This window comes from Mustela lutreola, chromosome 2 (genome assembly GCF_030435805.1).
Source record: "Mustela lutreola isolate mMusLut2 chromosome 2, mMusLut2.pri, whole genome shotgun sequence".
In the NCBI taxonomy this organism is placed as follows: Eukaryota; Metazoa; Chordata; class Mammalia; order Carnivora; family Mustelidae; genus Mustela; species Mustela lutreola.
This window is the reverse complement of record NC_081291.1, coordinates 51,693,277-51,712,906: the sequence shown is the minus strand read 5'-3', so window position 1 is coordinate 51,712,906 and position 19,630 is coordinate 51,693,277. Positions and strand designations below refer to the sequence as shown.

The 19,630-nt window shown below is 37.7% G+C and overlaps 1 protein-coding gene across 17 annotated transcripts in view; it reads right to left on the bottom strand.

The window, feature by feature from the left end:
- SETD5 (SET domain containing 5) overlaps window positions 1–19,630 on the bottom strand; it is an 84,848-nt gene that overhangs the window by 35,641 nt on the left and 29,577 nt on the right. For 2 of the 17 annotated variants that reach the window (XM_059161579.1, XM_059161587.1), the window contains exons 2-11: window positions 13,699–13,758; window positions 10,253–10,439; window positions 9,213–9,437; window positions 7,028–7,613; window positions 5,784–5,976; window positions 5,397–5,502; window positions 4,862–5,070; window positions 4,465–4,523; window positions 3,561–3,739; window positions 2,595–2,633 (exon numbers count right to left, since the gene is read on the bottom strand). In XM_059161579.1, the coding sequence (XP_059017562.1) occupies window positions 2,595–2,633; window positions 3,561–3,739; window positions 4,465–4,523; window positions 4,862–5,070; window positions 5,397–5,502; window positions 5,784–5,875 (684 nt within the window). In that variant the 5' untranslated portion in view covers window positions 5,876–5,976; window positions 7,028–7,613; window positions 9,213–9,437; window positions 10,253–10,439; window positions 13,699–13,758. Of the gene's footprint in view, window positions 1–2,594; window positions 2,634–3,560; window positions 3,740–4,464; window positions 4,524–4,716; window positions 4,758–4,861; window positions 5,071–5,165; window positions 5,341–5,396; window positions 5,503–5,783; window positions 5,977–7,027; window positions 7,614–9,212; window positions 9,438–9,594; window positions 9,693–10,252; window positions 10,440–13,698; window positions 13,759–19,630 lie in introns of those variants that run through there. The other 15 variants (XM_059161586.1, XM_059161590.1, XM_059161581.1 and 12 more) reach the window with 14 other exon arrangements.

Sequence of the window (19,630 nt, the reverse complement as noted above, 5' to 3'; positions counted from 1 at the left end):
AGTTTAAACAGCTGCACTCTGAGGAGGTAAGGTGGGGGCAGGGGAGTGCATAAATGGAGTGTAGTAAATGCTGGGAGGTACTCTGGTCTACTTCTCTAGGAAAACCACTGTCTTCTATGGTGGCAATACTGAGAAAAGATTATTTTATCTCAATAATATTATCCTAAATAGACAGTTTTTATGTCTGAGATACAGAGACACAGCTTAAGTCTGACACATATTCTCCTCCAAGGTGTTAAAGACTTAAAGCATCATCAGAAAACAAAACCAACACCGATAGTGATGATGTCGTAACAGTGATGACTAGAAGGAAAAGATACCATAGTACCAAAGCTACTTGCAAATCCACGTCCACACTCAAGTTGCAAATACAGGCATTAAGATATACTTTCTATGAATGACACAGAAAAAATTTAAGTCTATCTTCACAACTTCACACTTTTGTGTCACTGTTTGTGATTGACTTTTGTCTACCATCCTTTCCCCAAGGAACAGGGAAATGAAAGGAAAAAATTAATGCCTTTGTTTTCTACCCTTCTCACCAGAGTCCAAAAGAATGAACAATAAACATAGGAATCTAAGAAACATCTGAGGCCAACACACTGAGAACACAGTATCACCTGCTTGAGGTATCAGGAGCAGCTATGCAAAAGAAAAGTTCAAAACCTGAGATGTAAGGGTGTTTATCAGACTGGGGATTAGGGGAGCCCAAACAGTATTCCCAGGTTTAAGCATTCAGTAGTGATCACTAAACCAATGACTTACAACACTTAACGTGTACTGGAAGCCACTGTCACATTACTAGCTGTTGTTCACTAACACAACTCTGACTACTCTGCTTTCCCATTCTTCTGGGTACTCAAGACCCTAACTCCGTGTGTTTAAAGCATGGTTCTCAAGCAGAGGTGATTTCTGTCCCCAGAAGACATCTGGTAGTATCTGAAGTCATTTTTGATTACCACACCTGGGTGTATGTGTTACCAGCATTTAGTGGTTAAGAGCAGTCTCCAGTAGACAAGCTTTTGATTTGGGGATTAGAAATCTAAATGATAAAATCCATCCTTATGGCTCACAACCGAATCTTTGGCGGTGTTCTTACTAATAATGAATTGAGTACAAATTTGTAACCCAACTTAGAATTCGGATTTGAGAATCAAAATAAATGAATTTTTTTAATTATTTAAATTTTAAGATGCCTGTGGGACTGTCAACATCTTGAAAATGCAAGCAGTATTTACATGTAGAGAGGTTTATAAATAGTTTTCAGGGGCAGCCAGTCAATGGCTTTCAAAAAGGTTTTGAACACTTGGAGGCAAGTTAAACAGTTAGCTGATTAAAGAGAAAAAAGGCCTTAACAGCTGTGGTCAGGGCTCTGTCTGCCCCATAAGTCTATTTAAGATCCCCTCTAAGCAAATGAGACAAAAATAAAGGGGGTAGTTAAGGCAATTGTAATTTCTTACAGGAGAAAATTCTAGCAAAAAAAAAAATAAATAAAAATAACATTAGGCTGTGTTGCAAGACATCCAGGACTCTGATGCTCTTGGGCTCTGAGTCCTCTCCCACTGCTTTTACAGATATGTACAAGACTGTTTTATAGGTATATGCTAGGTGAAGCCTTCAAATTTTAGATAAAGGGTCACTTGTGATCTCTATTAACATCAGTTATATTAGTGTTCTGTATATACTTATGTATATTAACCTCAATAAAGCTTTTCCTTACTAAGATTTTAATGTTTATGCCATGTAACTGTCAACAGCAAAGATCCCGCTTTTTTATGATTTACACATTTAGGGATAGGAATTCTTATAGAATTAAATTAGATCTTAATTCTAAGTAAGTGTTTTGAAGCCAACTGGGAGCTATGCTGTCCCCCTACATATACACAGGTAAAGGAAGATACCAGACAGTAAAATCAAATCTCCTTTGGGAAAACTGTTCTTTATCACCCAGTACATAAAAGTCTTTTTAAACCATTGCACGTAATTTCTCAATTCTCTAACCACCACTCAGTATCACCTTGTAAGTACTTTCATTTGGTAACTGAAGAAAAGAAACACACTAGCATCATTTGAATTTTCTATACCAAATAGACATGCCAGGAAAAATACAGTTCAAAACAAAGTAATTCCAGTAAGAGTAATTCCTATCGATAATACTACTTTCCTAACTGATGAAATTTACCCTCCCAACTGGTTATTAAAGCCCACATGGTGCTAGGGTGGGTGCAAAAGAGATCCTGTATCCCTAGAAAAACCTCAGTCCTGAGGTGGAGGCCAATTAGAACGACAGAAAACATCAGCTCCATTTTGTTTGGTAAATGTCACTTACCCCCTTTCACCACCCCCTCCCCTCAGAAAAGCGGCCAATGAAAAACCAGTAAATGAAGGCTGATTACAGAAAGGGAAAATATTTCAGAAAATGGCCAAGAAAACCTACTTTGGAGAAAGGCTCTACGAAAACTGAATGGCAACAATTACAAACTAACAAAAAGCAGAGTCCAAGATTCCCAGACCATCAATGTCAGGAAAGAAGCTGACCAAAATGCAAGATCACAGTGAAGTAAAACACAGCATCAGGGAAGAATACCCCTTACCTTCATCCGCAAGGACTTCCGGGATCCCTCTCGAAATGCCTATCCCAAAGAGGAAAACAAGTAGAACAAAACAAAACTTGGTACCAAGAATGACAGTTATACCTATCTGAGACTAAAACTAAGGCAAGAACTAGTGTTTTAGTCTGTCCCCTTTCCCTAGGTAACAAATACAATGGAATCCCCCACACTATTATCAAGAACAGGGGTAGCTCAAGGCCAGTCAACTTGGAGGCTAACTCTCTTTCCATGGTGAATCTAATTAACAGGGAAGAGCATGCATCACTTAAATCCTATATGCACCCCTGACACTAAAAGAAAAAGTAAATAAAAACATTTCGTAAGGTTGCAGATTTACCAGTTTTGAAATTAAGAAGAAAACAAAGACCAATCCCCTTAACAAGGGGTGGACAAGTCACCTAGGAGCAACAAAGTTGCCATGATGGGGAAGAAAGAACACAAAATAGAAGAGGTTTCTCCTGGAGACTTTTTAGTTGAGAATACAGGAAAGTGACCACAACACTGAGGAAGCCTAGATCATTCAAGAGATGTTTCCTAACTTTTTTCAAACAAGGAAAAAACAATCAATCCAGTGACATGAGGTGGGCAGGACAAGAATTTCAGACTATGCCTCGGGACTGAGGAGGTGGGGAGATAATGAAGGATAGTGGAAGTCTAGACCGGAGGCTGCAGCACAAACAGGCTTGGCCAGATGGGGCTGGGATTTCATACCTGGGATGGGGTTTGGAGTAGAAGAAACTTTGTGCCAGTTGTGATGGTATGGAGTGGCAGAAGAGAGGTTGGTCTACATATTCACAACATAGATTAGCTGATTTTTGCAAGCAGAGCAAAAGTGGCCCTTCAAACATCTGGATCAAACACTTCTTAAAAGAATTTTGGCACCTTCTTGGTCCAAAATTTGGGCTATTTCAGACATACTTCTATTTAAGATACTTTTACCCTCCATACCTTGATTTTCTTCGTCTTTGCTGCTGTACGACCCTTTTCTGGACTCTTCTTCCGCTTCTTGGGTTTGGTTCTTCTAACAGTTAAGGTGATGCTTGTAGGTGTGTGCTGTGTTGCTGTGTACAACACAGTGGAAGGAGAAAGCTCCTCATCCCAGCTTTCTGTTGCACTGCTATCCCCACCTGAAAAAAAGTTATTTCATAGTTCACATGTTATACAAATAGTGTCCAAGCGCATTTTATTTTTTTTTTTTAAGTTTTTGTTTATTTATTTATCTGAGAGAGAGGGCACACAACCAGGCAGAGTGGCAGAGGAAGAAGGAGAAACAGGCTCCCCACTGAGCAGAGAGCCCAACGCGACTCTAGGACCCCGAGATCACAACCCAAGCTGAAGGCAGAGGCCCAATCCACGGAGCCACCCAGGTGCCCCTCCAAGCACATTTTAAAAGCAGCTTATTACTTTATCTTTATTCCTTTTCCATATTCAGGAAGTCATAACTTCCACTAACTCTGTCATGTGTAGAACATAAATACCCACCTTTCTTAGGAAAACAAGGTTCTTTCTGTATCACTGGCATCAAGCAGAGAAAGTCTGTTCGATATCAATATACTTCCCCCCCTTGTACTAAGTCCCCAAGCTTCATCATCTCAATGTGTTAACACAGAAAAAGGATCTGTCTTATTTGGTATGTGTGCTCACAAGGAATATTTTGATTGTTCTGGGGCTAAAATGTTGTTTCTGGAGACGTTAATTCACAACAAGACAATTACAAGAAGTTGTGAGAGAACTGCTTTCTCTTTCCATGAAAAGCTGGGACCATGGGGATTTATAGGAGTTCTGGAGATGATTGTTTAAATCACAAAATATTTATCTGTCAAAACATGGGCCCAACCCATTTTTGGCTCACCTGATATGTTGTCCTGCTTCCGCCGATGAAGTCTAATAACCTTCCCCCTGCTCATTCCCCTAAAGAGGGAAAATAAACTTAAAGTAGTCCTTCCAACAGCATGCAGCACATTGTTGCACACATGGGAGAAGTGTCTCTGCATATACTACCCCCTTCCTCCCACCTACCAAATGTTTCCAGGACATTAAATTTCATATCAAATTCAATAGCTTTAACATCAATCTCTCATTCCTTGTTGTCAGCAATTCTCACCTAGTGCAGAGAATTCGAGCCAAGGAGCACTAAGGAATCATCTACATTAACAAACACAAGAAAGAATACTTTGAGCTTTTCCCTACTAACAAGAAACCCTAATCCCAGCAACCCAGGCTTAAACTGAGATGAAGCATGATCTTACCTGCACTTGTCACAGTTGAGAAGGAAGCCATCCTGAGAAAGACCACAAGGACACCAGGTAGGAACAGTCTCTCCTTCAGAGTTCGGGCTGTCTCCACAGCGTTCCTCTACGGGCGACGGCAGGCCATTCAGGTCAGAACGAGGGATGATCGTCTGGACAGGGGGAGAAGCAGGAGGTGTCGGAGGAGGAGGGGCTCCGTAATTATGATCCTGAAAATAAGATTTTTTAAATCAACAGTGTCCAAACACTGGCCCCTCTCTCCCCTAAAGTATGGTACATATGGAAAGAAAGAAGAAAGTAGTACCCTTTGTTTTTTGGCTTCAACCAGGAAAGTGATAAAACAAAATGCCAAGGTCAACTGGGACATAAAAACAAGAACAATGATGCAGGGCTAGACGTCCGCTGGAGGCAGGGAAGTGCAAAAGGGGCAACTTCGTCATGCTGCATATAAACATTTCAAGAAAGTCACAATGTATAAGAATGGATTACACTCCAGGAAGATCACTGCTCTGGAGAGAAACAAATGCATACTCACAGCATAAGGCAGTCCTCGACACCCATGCCTCTGAGTGGTCCCATAATTATGAGTGGAATACACGCTCTTCTCATTAACTGCTGGACTAGCCTCCACAGATTCAGGGCTGCACAAAGGCGAAAAGCAACGCATGATAGCATAACACCTAATCTTCCCTTAAACTAAGACTTTTAACTTCCCATGCTAACCCCTCCTCTTTCCACAACCACCAGCCACTAGAATAAGAGAAGGAACTCAGTGAAACAATCCGATTAACATAACTAAGCCTATAAATAACAGGAGTGTTATTAAATGTGAATTTGTGTGTAACATGAAGCCAGTACAGGCAGATGTCTCAAGGCAGGCACCTGGAATACAAGGTGTCCCTAATGACAAACACAAACGTACCAGCTGAGCAGGGAGTTTCCCCTAGAGAAGCCACTCTGGGCTGGTTTAGACTCAGAACTATTCTTCTTAATTGGATCTCTTAATACTTCCATGAAACCTCACATGACATTTGCAGTGAGTGAGATGATGAAAGTGCCTTCTGCACTGCCCCAGGGACCAGGCCCTCTTCCATTCACTACCAAGACAGGATACCCTGAAGAAAGTACAGGTAAAAACAATGGCATCTTATATTTATCATACCTCTCATCTTGATGAACCCCCAAAAACCTTTGAAATATTAGAGTAATAATTTCTCATCCACCAATGACATGCAAGCATATCAAGGACACAATTACTTAACAGCTGCATGGTAATACCACAGAACTTCAAAATATTCAAAACTGTAATCAGAGGTTATTGTTTATTGACAAATAATAAGAGGAGTTGTGGCTACCATTCTGAATCGCCCATTATTTTCTAGGTGCTTTTATATACATTAAATCATTTACTCTGCAACTAGTAAACATAGCACCCCATTTTTACAGAAGGAAAAGTTGAGGTGGTGAGATTACGTGACATCACCAAGGTCACACACTGACAGAGGCAGAATTTGAAACAATGTCTAATTCCAAATCCTGTGCTCTTTCCACTGTGCCTGTCTGGTTTGGAAAACCAGGTTAACATTCTATCTTCCAAGAAAATGATAAGAAAATTTAAGTAGCCAGGCTTGTTGAGAAGCCTGGTGTGATATCTTTTTACCCTCACTGAATGGAAAGCAAACTGTTCAAGTATAATTTAATATAAAAACATTGTAAATGTGTTCAAATTTGGAAATTTAATTGTAAGCCTTTACATGATAATAAAAAGGCATAGGTAACAAAGGACAAAACACAAGTTTTGGGGAAAATAAGAACTCTTTACTCTGATTGTTACTTGATTCAAGTTTTTGGGAATTTTGAAAGATTATTAAGGAATGCAATCGTATGACTTTGCTAAACTCAGTAATGGATTATCTGTCATTTAAATTAACTAGAACAGATTCACAAATCAGAAACTCCAAGGACAAAAATAACTCAGCCTTAGAGATCAAAGGGTCTTTTAGGGAATCAAATAATGCATGGTTTGCTTTAAGGAACATACGTTTTTCCTGCTTTCAAGTATACAATACACATTATTCAGCAGGAATAAACTGTGCAGTTCAATGTGGTGCAATGTCAGCTGAGAAGTGAGGGATAAAAGAAAATTCTGAGATATATCCAACTCACCCAGTTATATGCTCCAATACTGTGAGAAGGGATCTTATTAATAACAGCAAAGGTAATTTCTAGGTGAAGAAGAACTTTAGACATAGGAAAGTATTCTGTTAGTGAAGTGCATGCATTTTATTCTTTAAGAGTGTCTGCAAAATGGGAACTGGGGTGGGGGTACATCAAGAATGCAGGTCAGTATTCTTGAGAAAAGATGATCTGACATGGCTCACTGAGAGGCAATCAGCTCTGAGTATTAGGAAACAGGTGGGGTTTCCTAAATGAAACTGAAGGGAAACAAGCATTAATAAAATGAAGGCAGAATTTAGGTTCTATGATGGACAGTTAAGTAATAACTTTCAACACTGTTAATTTAGTAAATAAGTATTCCAAAAAAGCTGTATGTATTTAATATAAGAAATTTGGTACCACTGAACACATGGAGTGAAATATGGCAGCTGTTTATTAGAAATGGAATTTTTCTGGACAGGAAAAAGGAAAGTGGCATGAAATAAAAGATGGCCATGGAGATGGAGCTATGTTGGTTGTATCTTACCCATCTCCAAACTGGGTAAATATGAACATATGCACTTCATGTGCAAGTCTAGGGAATAAAAATAAAATGTGTTTTGTGGAGGTTAAAAGGCCATCCCACTGGACAATACTTTCTAGTAAAGCACAGCATTTAATATATGCGTGCCAAGTATTAAAATTTAACCTCATGTCTTTTGAAAAGGAAACTGCAATTTTCATGCTGGCTATAAATTAAATAGTTACATGTTGATCAATAACTATACCATTTCCTAGTATATTTCTTGACATATATATCTGCTCTTATCTATACTTCAAAATATGGATTAAAAATCTGGACTGTTAGGATTACACTTCCTTATTAGCCAACCATTTTATGCAAATGTAATTATAGCCTACGTCTAAACTACTATGACAGCTGGGCACATACATGGAAGCCATGCTAACGACAGATATTGCATCAATTGTGTTTTAAATACAACATGCAACCTGCTGCTATAATGTTACCTCTTGGAAAATGTCTAAAAATCATTTATGGGAGAACTGTAAATTCAGAAAAATCCTTGCTTTTATTATCTAGAGGTTCTCCTACAAATACATAAAAAATGCATAATGCCTACTCTTATTATCAGATTTAAAATCCCATGAGATACAGTATAGGTCTTTTACTCAGTTTAGTATGTTGCCTTTCACACCTTTAATTTTAGAGTGCCCAGAACAGTGGAATATGCATGACAGTGGAATATGCATGATGAAACATTAAAACATCATCTAAAATGCAACAGAATGGTACATAAGCTAACTGCTGACATTCTCTTGCTTTATGGAAATACTAAATGAGTAACTGTGTAACAACAGTATCAGAAATCTGTCCAGAAATTACAGATGAAAATGTTCAGGAAATAGAAACATGAGAGTCAAGTTTTTAGGCCAACTGCAAATACTTTTGGACTCCCTAGCAGCATTTATTGGGTGGTCATCTCTGCACTCTGGGAAAACACCAGTTTTAAGAACTGCTTTAGGGTTTTTTCTCTACTAGTCCCAAAGTCATTGCTTTAATCTCTCTGTTGAAATTTTCACAAATGTTAATGCTGTCTACCTGTGTAGTTTATTAGACAATTTATGTAAGAGGCAGTGGTTGACTTTATAAAAAATCTGTTAACACTATACAATTATAGTTCTTAATGCAGGAAGATTTAAGTATCTGGGAAACAGTTACAAACTTGAAAGTCTCAGCTGCTAGCATAACTGAATCTCTCAGGCATGCAAAAAAATAAAAACAAAACAAAACAGGAAAAAAAGCCCTGGAAGGAACACAATTCCACCCTTCCCATCCCCCACCCTCCATCTTCCTTTTTATATGGGAATAAGGCCAAAAACGTTCAGTTCTTGACTACCCAAGAATATAGTATACTGCTTCTTGGAGTAGCTCCATTTTAAGTCTTCCTCTTTAAGGAAGACAACAGACAGTTAAGTAATCCTAGGTGGCTTTGTAAAGAAAATATACATGCTCTTTACTATATTAGCAGTTTTAAGGAAGAAAACCACTATTAATCAGGGATGCAGTTGAACCCAGAGCTCTGGTACAGTTGCTTTGCTTTGCTGAAGGGGAAAGAATCCCCAGGGACTATGAAAATGGCAAGAGAAACAGGGGAATTAGAGCAACACCCACCTCACTCAAGAAGTGGCTGTGGGATCAAGAGTCTGAACTGGACCTGAACATATTCAAAACACCAGGATTTTTCCAGCCCAGACCCTAATCCCTGGTACTGCCTGGAATAGACTTGGCTTCTGGGGGTGTGCTGCCCCCTAGGCCCCTTGGGTCTCTTTCGCTGGACTTTCACATCCTGGTGTAGTGCCACTTCGTCTTGAAAGGTAGGGGGCTTCCACTTCCTTTCTGTAAGCAAGGAAGATTGGGTACAAGGGAGGTAAAAGGACAAAAGGGGGAATCTGTGAGCAGGGGGAATCTTGGACAACTTAAAAGAGAAGGGATACAAAAGGCTAAAATTTTTTAAACTGTGAATAATATATAAAGTTTTATAATGAAGGCCTACCTTCATTGCCATTTGGTATTTAAATTCTTCAAGAATTGAGAGTCTATTTTAGGGATTGGGCTTTTCGACAAACTCTGAATTCCTAAAGCTGCTCTTAGCTGAAAAAAAAGTTTGGTACCACTGATTTTGAAGGTCCTCTTTCTAGGCAATGAATATTATATAAAAACAGATGACACTACTTTCAATGTTTTCTACCCCAAATAGGAGAAGTTCTAAGTAACCTGCCCATATAAAGTTTTAGCCCCTTTACTCTAGAACAGTGAGAAGTACATAGGAAGAGGCCTTCAAGGAAAATCAGTTGGAGAGAACTCCTCATCTCCCTCCTCAGACTAATCATTAACACTACAGAAGCACGTAGTGACACCTACTTTATTTCAATCTTCCCCACCCATCAAAACAAATGAAAATGTAATCACTACTGTGCAAATTTAATTCAATTATATTATTTACTAAGAACCCCCCCCCATCCTTTTCCTCCCCTTTCTAACTCTTTTTTTCCCCTCCAACTTCTACGGGCAAAAAGGGAAAGGCCTAATGTCATTAATGGTGGGTTAGACTCGGGTTTAGAAAATACTGAGTACTTATTATTAGATGCCCATAAGAAAGTTATCTCCACACAAACTGGTAACACACCTACTACCCAGAAAGTAGCACTTACTCTGATCCAGCAGCCATATCTGAGTAGGATGTATCTGGTGTGGTGACTCCCAGAGGGATTGCAATGCTCATGACGTCCAATACAGCAGAGAGTGGAAATCACCGAGTCCAATTAATGGAGACTGGCCACTCTGAGAGTGGGGGTGAGCTGCACAGTCTTAACCAACATGTTATGGACATGAGGAATCCTGCCACAGAAAAGGAACATATCTAATAACCAGATAGTTCTTTACATTTAACCTAAATGATACTGAGTATTTTCCCATTTTTATTTATTAAAAAAGATTTAAGTATTTGAAAGAGAGAGCGAGAGAGTGCACCAGTACTAGTGGGGGAGGGGCAGAGGGAAATGGGGAGAGTGAAACCTAAGTAGACTCCTGCTGAGCACAGAGCCCAACATGGAGCTCAATCTTATGCCAGAGATCATAACCTGAGCCAAAACCAAGAGTCTGATGCTCAACCAAGTGAGCCACCCAGGTGCCCCTATTTTTCCATTTTTAAAGTAAGTCTTTTAAGGGATAAATATAAACAAGTACAGCAAAGGATCTACACATTGACCTATTTTATTGCGTACTACATTAATATTCTACAAAGTGAGGTAGCAAAAGTTATGCTTATTTTCATTTCATTTCAATTCAATCCACTGCTAAGTATAAATAAAAATATAAACTGTAAAGAGTAGTTTCATAATAAAGGTTAGAAAATCTTCTATGGAAAAGCAGTGAAATACTTTGAGTGACTAACCATAACCAGTGGAATCTGGGAAGAAAAAGACTCACAAACTACTAAAGTATAAAAAGTTAAAAGTACATTAAGAGAGCAGGACAGCTGGCTCACTCACTAGAGCATGTGACTCCTAGATCTCAGGGGTGTTAAGGTCAAGCCCCAAGTTGGGTGTAGAGGTTACTTAAAAAATAAAATCTCTGAAGGGTGCCTGAGTGGCTCAGGTCATGATCTCAGCATCATGAGATCAACTCCTGCCATCAGGCTCCACACTCAGTGTGGAGGCTGCATAAGATTCTCTCTCTCCCTCTCCCCCAACCACCCCTTCCCTTCTCTCTCTGAATAAAGAGGGAAAAAAAAGAGTATATTAAGAAATTTGAAGGTATGGTGCAAAGCGGAAAAAAGTATACTCTATACAATTTACATTAGTGGTTTTGTATTAAACTACTTAAAGAATGAAACCAGATGGGGCGCATCGGTGGCTCAGTGGGTTGAGCCTTTGGCTCAGGTCATGATCTCAAGGTCCTGGGATTGAGACCCGCATCGGGCTCTCTGTTCAGCGGGGAGCCTGCTTCCCTCTCTTTCTCTGCTTGCCTCTCTGCCTACTTGTGATCTCTCTCTATCAAATAAAGAAACAAAAATCTTTAAAAAATAATAATAATAATGAAACCAGAAATATTTTCTGTGGGAGGGAAGAAAGTCAGTGTGAATGGTAAAGACCCAAGTTAATAAAGAATTTTGCAAAAAGACTACAAAAAGAGTCATGATTGATTTGCTGATTCATCTTAAGACAAATAAATTACTTATTTTACTCAATTTTACAAATAATTATTCCATTACTTATATTAGAGAAATTTAATGAAATGAGAAGTACATGATTACTAAGCTGACTAACCCAGAGAATTAGTGCAAATTTTAAATGACAGACCATGTAAGATGCCTAAATCTTATTTGATACATAAGGCAAATTAATGTCAATAAGAAAACCAATTATAAACAGTGAATCAGGCCAAGATTTTTAAAAACACATAAAGATAATATTACTCTTTTTGTGTTATTTTAGAATACTAGAAACAGCTATAAACTAGGCAGTCCTCTCTGGCACCTACACTTTGAAAGAACTGGATCTCATTAAGATCTAGGACTCTCCAAACCTGGGTGAAGGCAAGATACCAGTTGCTACAACTGGAGGTGACACAGTGCTGGACTTGGGACTGAAATGAAAAAGGGAAAATGTCCTGTTGTTTCTTCACAGCTTACAAAAGAGAATTGACTAATATAACTCTTTGGGCCCATCTAACACATAATATATTTCCCTTTTCTAACAATATATCCAAACAAATTTAGGCAGGATACTCTCCAAGCCTCTAGGAGATTGAAATAAAATCTACAAATAATAAAAGAGAATACTTATAAAATATGCTTGAAAAACAGTTAAATATTGGGGACTGTTGGTTATAACTATTCCTCTATTAGTATCACTCTATAACTTGAACTAAAAAGAAGAAACAAAAACCAAAAATCCCAGAAGATGCCTGGCTTGATAATCAGAACAGAATCTGATAATAATCATACCTCCCCTTAACCAATATAGGAATTTCAATTACATGTTACATTTTCAGTAAAGGATAAAAAAAGTTATCCAACACCATTAAAGCCTTTGTCATAGCCAGGACTATTCTATGTCCATTTAAAAAAAGCAGGCTTCTAGAAGACAACTTACAAACTTAAGCTGACAGTTATTTTTCTGACAGTAATTTTTAAAAGATATTCTAAAATGAAAAAATGGGGGAAATTATTACACATAGAATTTCCTTAATGAGTGAATAAGTGATTAACACATTCCTTACTGAAATCTCAACCTAGCTAATTTGGAGACTTGATAAATTTAAGAAACATTAACTACTTTAGCTATGAATTTCTCTTTCATGAATTCCTTCCTTTTGTCTAGTTTTACAAGACTTTTCCTCTCTTCCGATGAGGACAATTACTATAGAGTAGCATGGCCATCTTCTATATAATGCTTTCATATTAGGGGATGGGCATTAAGAAGGGCACTTGATGTAATGAGCACTGGGTGTTATAAGCAACTGAAAAAAATCACCAAATTCTACTTCTGAAACTAATACTACACTATCTGTGAACTAATTTGAATTTAAATAAAGTCTTGAATATAAAAAATACATAAAGCTTTCAAATTATTAGGCTTCTTAACACAAAAAATGTTAACAAAATCAAACTGCTCACATAGCCCTGAGAATCATTCCTTCCCTAAATAACACTCTGTAAAATGTAGCTATTAAGAATTAACTGAAGACTTAACAGATCAATATGCAATATTTTATTACAATTACTCTAGTTTTATAAGCCAAGAAAATAGACTCTTAGTATAGTTTACTAAGGTTAGTAGTACAGAATTAGTTAACTTATCGCACAGTTTGGAGAGGTGTCCTAGAGTGAGAAGAGAAGTTAACTCTGTCTCTAGGTGGAACAATTTCAAGATATCTTATACTTGTTAAATTTTCTCTTTCTACCATAATATAAACTCTATAAGGACAGGATTTTTGTGTTTTATCCTCTGCTGTATTTCCAATGTTCAGACCGAAAATGTCTGAGACTGTGTGCTGAATGTATTATGATCACCATTATTTCAACATATGATTTTAACACTCATTACAATATAAAAATTAAAACAAATGTAAAGGATTTACTTGACTCAGTCACCTTTTTATAGACCTCCAAATATGAAGTCCCCCAAAATTATCTGCCAGTACCTCTGAAGACCTAGAAAAAGTTGAGACACAGATTAATACAGAAAGAAATAATAACAATGGATACAAAGAACAGAATTATTCAGAATATTTTCTTTTTGGGGGGGACAGGAAGAGTGAGCAAACACACATGTACATGAGTTGGGGTAGAGAGGGGGGTGAGGGGGCAGAGGGAGAAAGACAATCTTAAACAGGCTCCATGCTCAACATAAAGTCCAATGCAATGTGGGGCTCGATCTCACAACCCTGAGATCATGACCTGAATCTAAATCATGAGTCAGATGCTTAACGCCACTCAGGCACTCTGAATTATACAGAATATTTTACACAGTAATTTATTTCATTTCTACACATTGCCTTGTTAACCCTACTATGTTCATTTATTTCTGTCCTTAAAGCCATGATATCCTATTTTCCTATAAAGCCAGAACCTAAATAAAGAATGGAAAAGGAAAATTATCTTTATTAGACTTAAGAAGTGGAAAATATTATGCCATTGGTTAACACTCTTTTCTTCAAATGAGAAGTCTCTCCCATTTCCCAAAGGACTTCTTATCTCTCCTAGGAAGTACCTCTCCAATGACCCACTCCCAAATGCAGAGGCTTTTCTTTAACAAAATATCAAGTTTACTCTAGTCAGAAAAGGGCCTTCCATCACCTATTAAAGTATAAATTCATATTACTTCTCCCCTCCCTCCACTTTCATCCCATTTATCATATTGTCCACTTAAAAAAAAAAAAAAGACAATTGGTAGTCAATTCTATTTGTGGTCAACTGTGTAAAGGACTCTGTGGAAAAACAGAGCTTTAATTAACTTTCTACCCTCCAAAAAGTAAAGGGAAATAGGTGATGGGGGAGGGGGGGGGCAAAAAGTCAAATTTAACATTAGCCAGAACAGGGAATTATTAACTAAATGTTAATATATCATGCATGTAAAAAGAGTTGTTTTTGGGATTCTAGCTACCAAGCAATAGAGAGGACACGTACTTTTATATGTTGATATTTTGTGGATTTCTAAATTTACAAAAAATTGGAAAACAAACTATTTTTTAAAAAGATTTTACTTATTTGAGAGGATAAGCAGATGGAAGGGCAGAGTTGGAGAAGCAGACTCCTCACTGAGCCGGGAGCCTGACGCGGGGTTCGAGCTCAAGTCAGACACTTGACCAACTGAGCCGCCCAGGCACTCCTATTCTTTAGAAATATTTTTAGGGGCAGCTGGGTGGCTCAGTGGTTGGGCATCTGCCTTTGGCTCAGGTCATGGTCTCAGGGTCCTGGGATCGAGCCCCGCATCGGGCTCTCTGCTCAGAGAGAGATTGCTTCTCTCTCTGCATTTCTCCTAGCTTGTGATCTCTCTCTCAAATAAGTAAGTAAAAATCTTAAAAAGAAAAAAATTTTAAAAAATTTTAAAAGAGCATACTCAGAATTATCATAAAAATAAAATGTATGAAGGCAACAATAAAAGAAAGAAAAAAAAAAACAAGGAAGAAGTAGACTCCCCTAGCAACAACAAGAAAGAAAGAAAGAAAGAAAGAAATGACAGGAGGAAAAAGAGAAATATATGAATGTTCAGTAGGGGGAAAATGAATACATCAGAATTTCAATTTCATATCAATTTAAATTCATATCAATTTGTTCTTCCAGAACAATTCATCAGAATCCACAGAATACTAGTAAGTTCTTGGATTCAGAAGCAAAAGCAGTCAGTCTCCCAACACTGAGTACTATTTTGAGAAGTCATCATTTACACACACATATAGTTTCTGGAGAAAAGGCTATTAAAAAGAACATGAAAAAATGTTTTATAATTACCCATCTTTTTACTTGGGTCAGAAATGGTCAATAGTCTCTGTATGTGTCATTCTGAGAGTCTCTTCTCTGTGTGAGTGCTGAAAGCACAAGACCCGTGTGACCTATTTGGTCACTCTCAGAGCAGACACACAAAAAGTGTTTTAAGAACAATTCCAACAGAGATTTCAGAAAAAGAAATTGCATCAGCCAGGTGAGCCGGAAGCAGCTGGGAGACAAGAGTCCAATAAACAGCCAATCCAATGAAAGAAATTCAGAACAAGTCTGCTTCAGTAATCCTGTGAAGAGGACTGGCAGGAAGAGGAGTGCCGCTTTAGAAAGAGAACAGGCCTCATATGCTTCAGACAGTCTTTGTACTGAGGCTGTGGACCTTGGCCATTCTCCCAGAAATGATGCAATCCTGATGAACAAGATCTGCTGCCAGAGAAACAATTGTTAACAGCCTATGCAGACAGCAACTCAGCCAAGGAGCAATCTCTGATCAGCTCTCTTCAAAAACCCCCAGAAAGCCAAATCTCTTCCTCAATTTTGGCGTCTGACAAAAACATGTAAGTGAATACATATTTAAATATATAAGAACAAGCCATCTTCCCCAAATGTCCCTTTGCTTTTAATTGGTTTTTCAATATCAATCATCCATAACTAAATTTGAAATAAAACACTGACAACATTTCTACTTTTATGAATATAATCCTCCAAGCATATTAACAACAAGGTATTAAAAGCAAGTTATTAACAAGGTTGAAATTTTACACTTATTTTCCTCACTCTCATTGGAAAACGTTTTGAAAAGTCGCAGTGGCTTCCCTATGTATGAAAAACAATCTGGAATCTAGGACCCAATTATGAGATTTGAAAGTAAGGACAAACATGAACATTTACTAATTCAGGGCCAGGAAAAGTATATTTTATAGTTATTTCTAAAGTTATGTGACCCAAGATGTTAAAGATAGGCATGTATTAGAGAAAATCTCTTCTTGTTTAGGCAAACATAAATAGTAGATTGAATAATATCACAATTTGCAACGCTTAATTTTCTCAAGGGCAACAATATTACTTCAGATCTTTTAAGAGGGTTAATGATTATTATCATCCTATTAGCAACAGCTTACAACAGCTTACTATTTTGGAATCTAAATTAAAAATGTCATCAATTTAGGGGCGCCTGGGTGGCTCAGTGGGTTGAGCCGCTGCCTTCGGCTCAGGTCATGATCTCAGGGTCCTGGGATCGAGTCCCACATCGGGCTCTCTTAGCAGGGAGCCTGCTTCCTCCTCTCTCTCTCTCTCTGCCTGCCTCTCTGCCTACTTGTGATCTCTCTCTGTCAAATAAATAAAATCTTTAAAAAAAAAAAAAATGTCATCAATTTAAAGTCAATCAGAGAAGGATAATTATCATATGATCTCCTTGATATGAGGAAGTTGAGATGCAATGTGGGGGGCTTGGAGGAGGTAGGAAAAGAATAAATGAAACAAGATGGTATCAGGAGGGAGACAAACCATAAGAGATTCTTAATCTCACAATACAAACTGAGGCTTGCGGGGGAGGGGGGGTAGGGAGAGGGTGGTGGGGTTATGGACATCGGGGAAAGTATGTGCTATGGTAAGCGCTGTAAATTGTGTAAACCTGGTGATTCACAGACCTGTACCCCTGGGGCTAATAATACATTATGTTAATAAAAAAATTCATCAATTTAAAAATCCTCCCTAGGTTCTTCATCTCCTAGGTCAGGTTTTAGTATTAAATTGTATATATGGTACTGCTATAATTTTATTAGGATTTTACCTCCTTGTTTACTAAATAAAAGACCCTGCATACAACAATCTCTAAATTTCAACTAGCCATAAGCTGTAGTTAACCAAAGACCTTCCTTGCAGAAACAGTAACTCTTAAAACTGAGATTCACTAAAAACACAAACATCTAAGATGTCTCCTACAATCAATATATTCAGCCCAATCTACTATCCCTATTTTTAAACTAGTAAATAATGAAAATGAACTGATGGACAGAATAATTCTAAAGCAGTAAAAGATCTAAAGTAGGCTAGTAAGTGAATAAATTTAAGCAAGAAGAGAAAAAAAATTCAGGAAGTTGTCAATAAGAGTTAAAATAAAACAGCCATTAAGATTCAATTTCTGAACCTATTGATCATTCAAAAATATTTTGTTATACATGTAAGTTGAATTTATTCTTAAATACTTAAAAAAAAAGATTTATTTGAGAGAGAGTGCACACACTCATGAGAGCAGGGGGAAGGGCAGAGGGAGAAGGGGAGAGGGAATCTCAAGCAGATTCCCCTATGAACACAGCCAACTTGGGGCTTGATTTCACGACCCTTGAGATCATGACCTGAGCCAAAACCAAGAGTTGGATGTTCAAGTGAATAAGCCACCCAGGCGCCCCTCTTTTTAAATTCTTCAATTTCTTCTTTACAAGAGAGTGAAAGAGTAAAAAGGAGACATATGGAAAGACTATTAGAAAGTGTTTTTTTAACATGATGATTATACTCAATTTTTAAATCACAGAGCAGTTCAAAATGCAGTAGATAAAGGAATGCATTTTATCTACGGTACCAACTTGTGGAAGACCTAATGTGGCAACTGTCATTTATATGCTTATCTTTCATCTTCAACCCAAACTGAAAAGATCAAGAAAAACACTACCACTGTACTGTAACGGATCACTTTTGGCCTTGAAAAAGGAAAAAGTATTTTAGGAAAAAGTACTATATTAAGAGACAGAAGTCTTGAGTTCTAGCCTAAAAGCCTAAATATTTGGTGATCTCAGAAAAATCACCTTTTATATACAATCTTTAATTCCTCAAAGTAAAATCTCAATGGGCTTCATTCTGCTTCAGAATCTATGAATCCTGACATTGGCTTATTGCAATTCATGCAATGTCTCAAAGTCTCAGTTTTCTCATCTGAACAACAGAAAGAATACCTGTCCTGCTTACTCACAGGTGCATATGAACTAGTATTTGTAGAAAATAGAGTTTAAATGATTCTCTGCAACCTTTAAATATATGTAAAGAGGAGCTAATACCTAATAAACTGAATGTGGCTAAGGATTATTTTTACTATTCTCCAACTGTGTATTTCAATTTTGCTACCATAACTAAGGTGAGAAAGGGAGATACTGGGAAACATGTAAAAACAAACAGTGTAGCAGAGGTAAGTGATAAGCATTAGAAGAATTATTGGAAAACAGGCGATTAACTCTAAGAAAAGTGTCCAGAGATCTGGAGGAAAGTTCATATATTTGGATGGTATAAACTGTAAATTAGGCTTATAATCTGAAACAAGTTAATGTAGGCAGAGAATCTAGGAGTGAGGGCTGAAGGGAGAGAAGAAAAGAGAAAAACTGGAAGTAAAAAATGGAGACTAAAGAAATTCAGACTAAGGTAATTTAGAGTGAAGATAAAGTTTTCTTTTTCTCACACCTCTTCTCCTCTAACACTTGTTTATCCCTTGGCTCCTTTGCCTAAATTTATACTCCCTTTAGGGGCTATTAGGCTTGGCACAATAAACAGATGTCTATAAAAACTCTAAGTTTACTAGAATAGGAGGTAATTAAAACCCAGTTTTTAAAAAATCCTATTTTAGTCCACAGGAAGAATTTCTTTCCCCCTGAAAAATTTCATTAATGGTAGCATTACAGACGCCAACATATACTTAGCTATTCTTGGGGGGGGGGAGCTAGGATATAAGTACACATCATAAATAATGAAACTAAATACTATGATTTTAATTTATTTTAGGTTGACATGAAAAAAAGAAAAGTATTTTATGTATACCTGATTTAACAGTGATAAATAGGTATTTACTGCTAAACTAACGAAAGATGCACAGGCTCTTTCTGTGCTTAAGAAGAATCAGGAAAATTTTAGGCTTCTAAGTATTAAATAAAGATGACGCCCTTGGGGCACCTGGGTGGCTCAGTGGGTTGAGCCTCTCCTTTTGGCTCAGGTCATGATCTCGGGGTCCTGGGATCGCCCCAAGTCGGGCTCTCTGCTCAGCGGGGAGCCTGCTTCCCCCTCTCTGCCTACTTGTGATCTCTCTGTCGAATAAATAAAT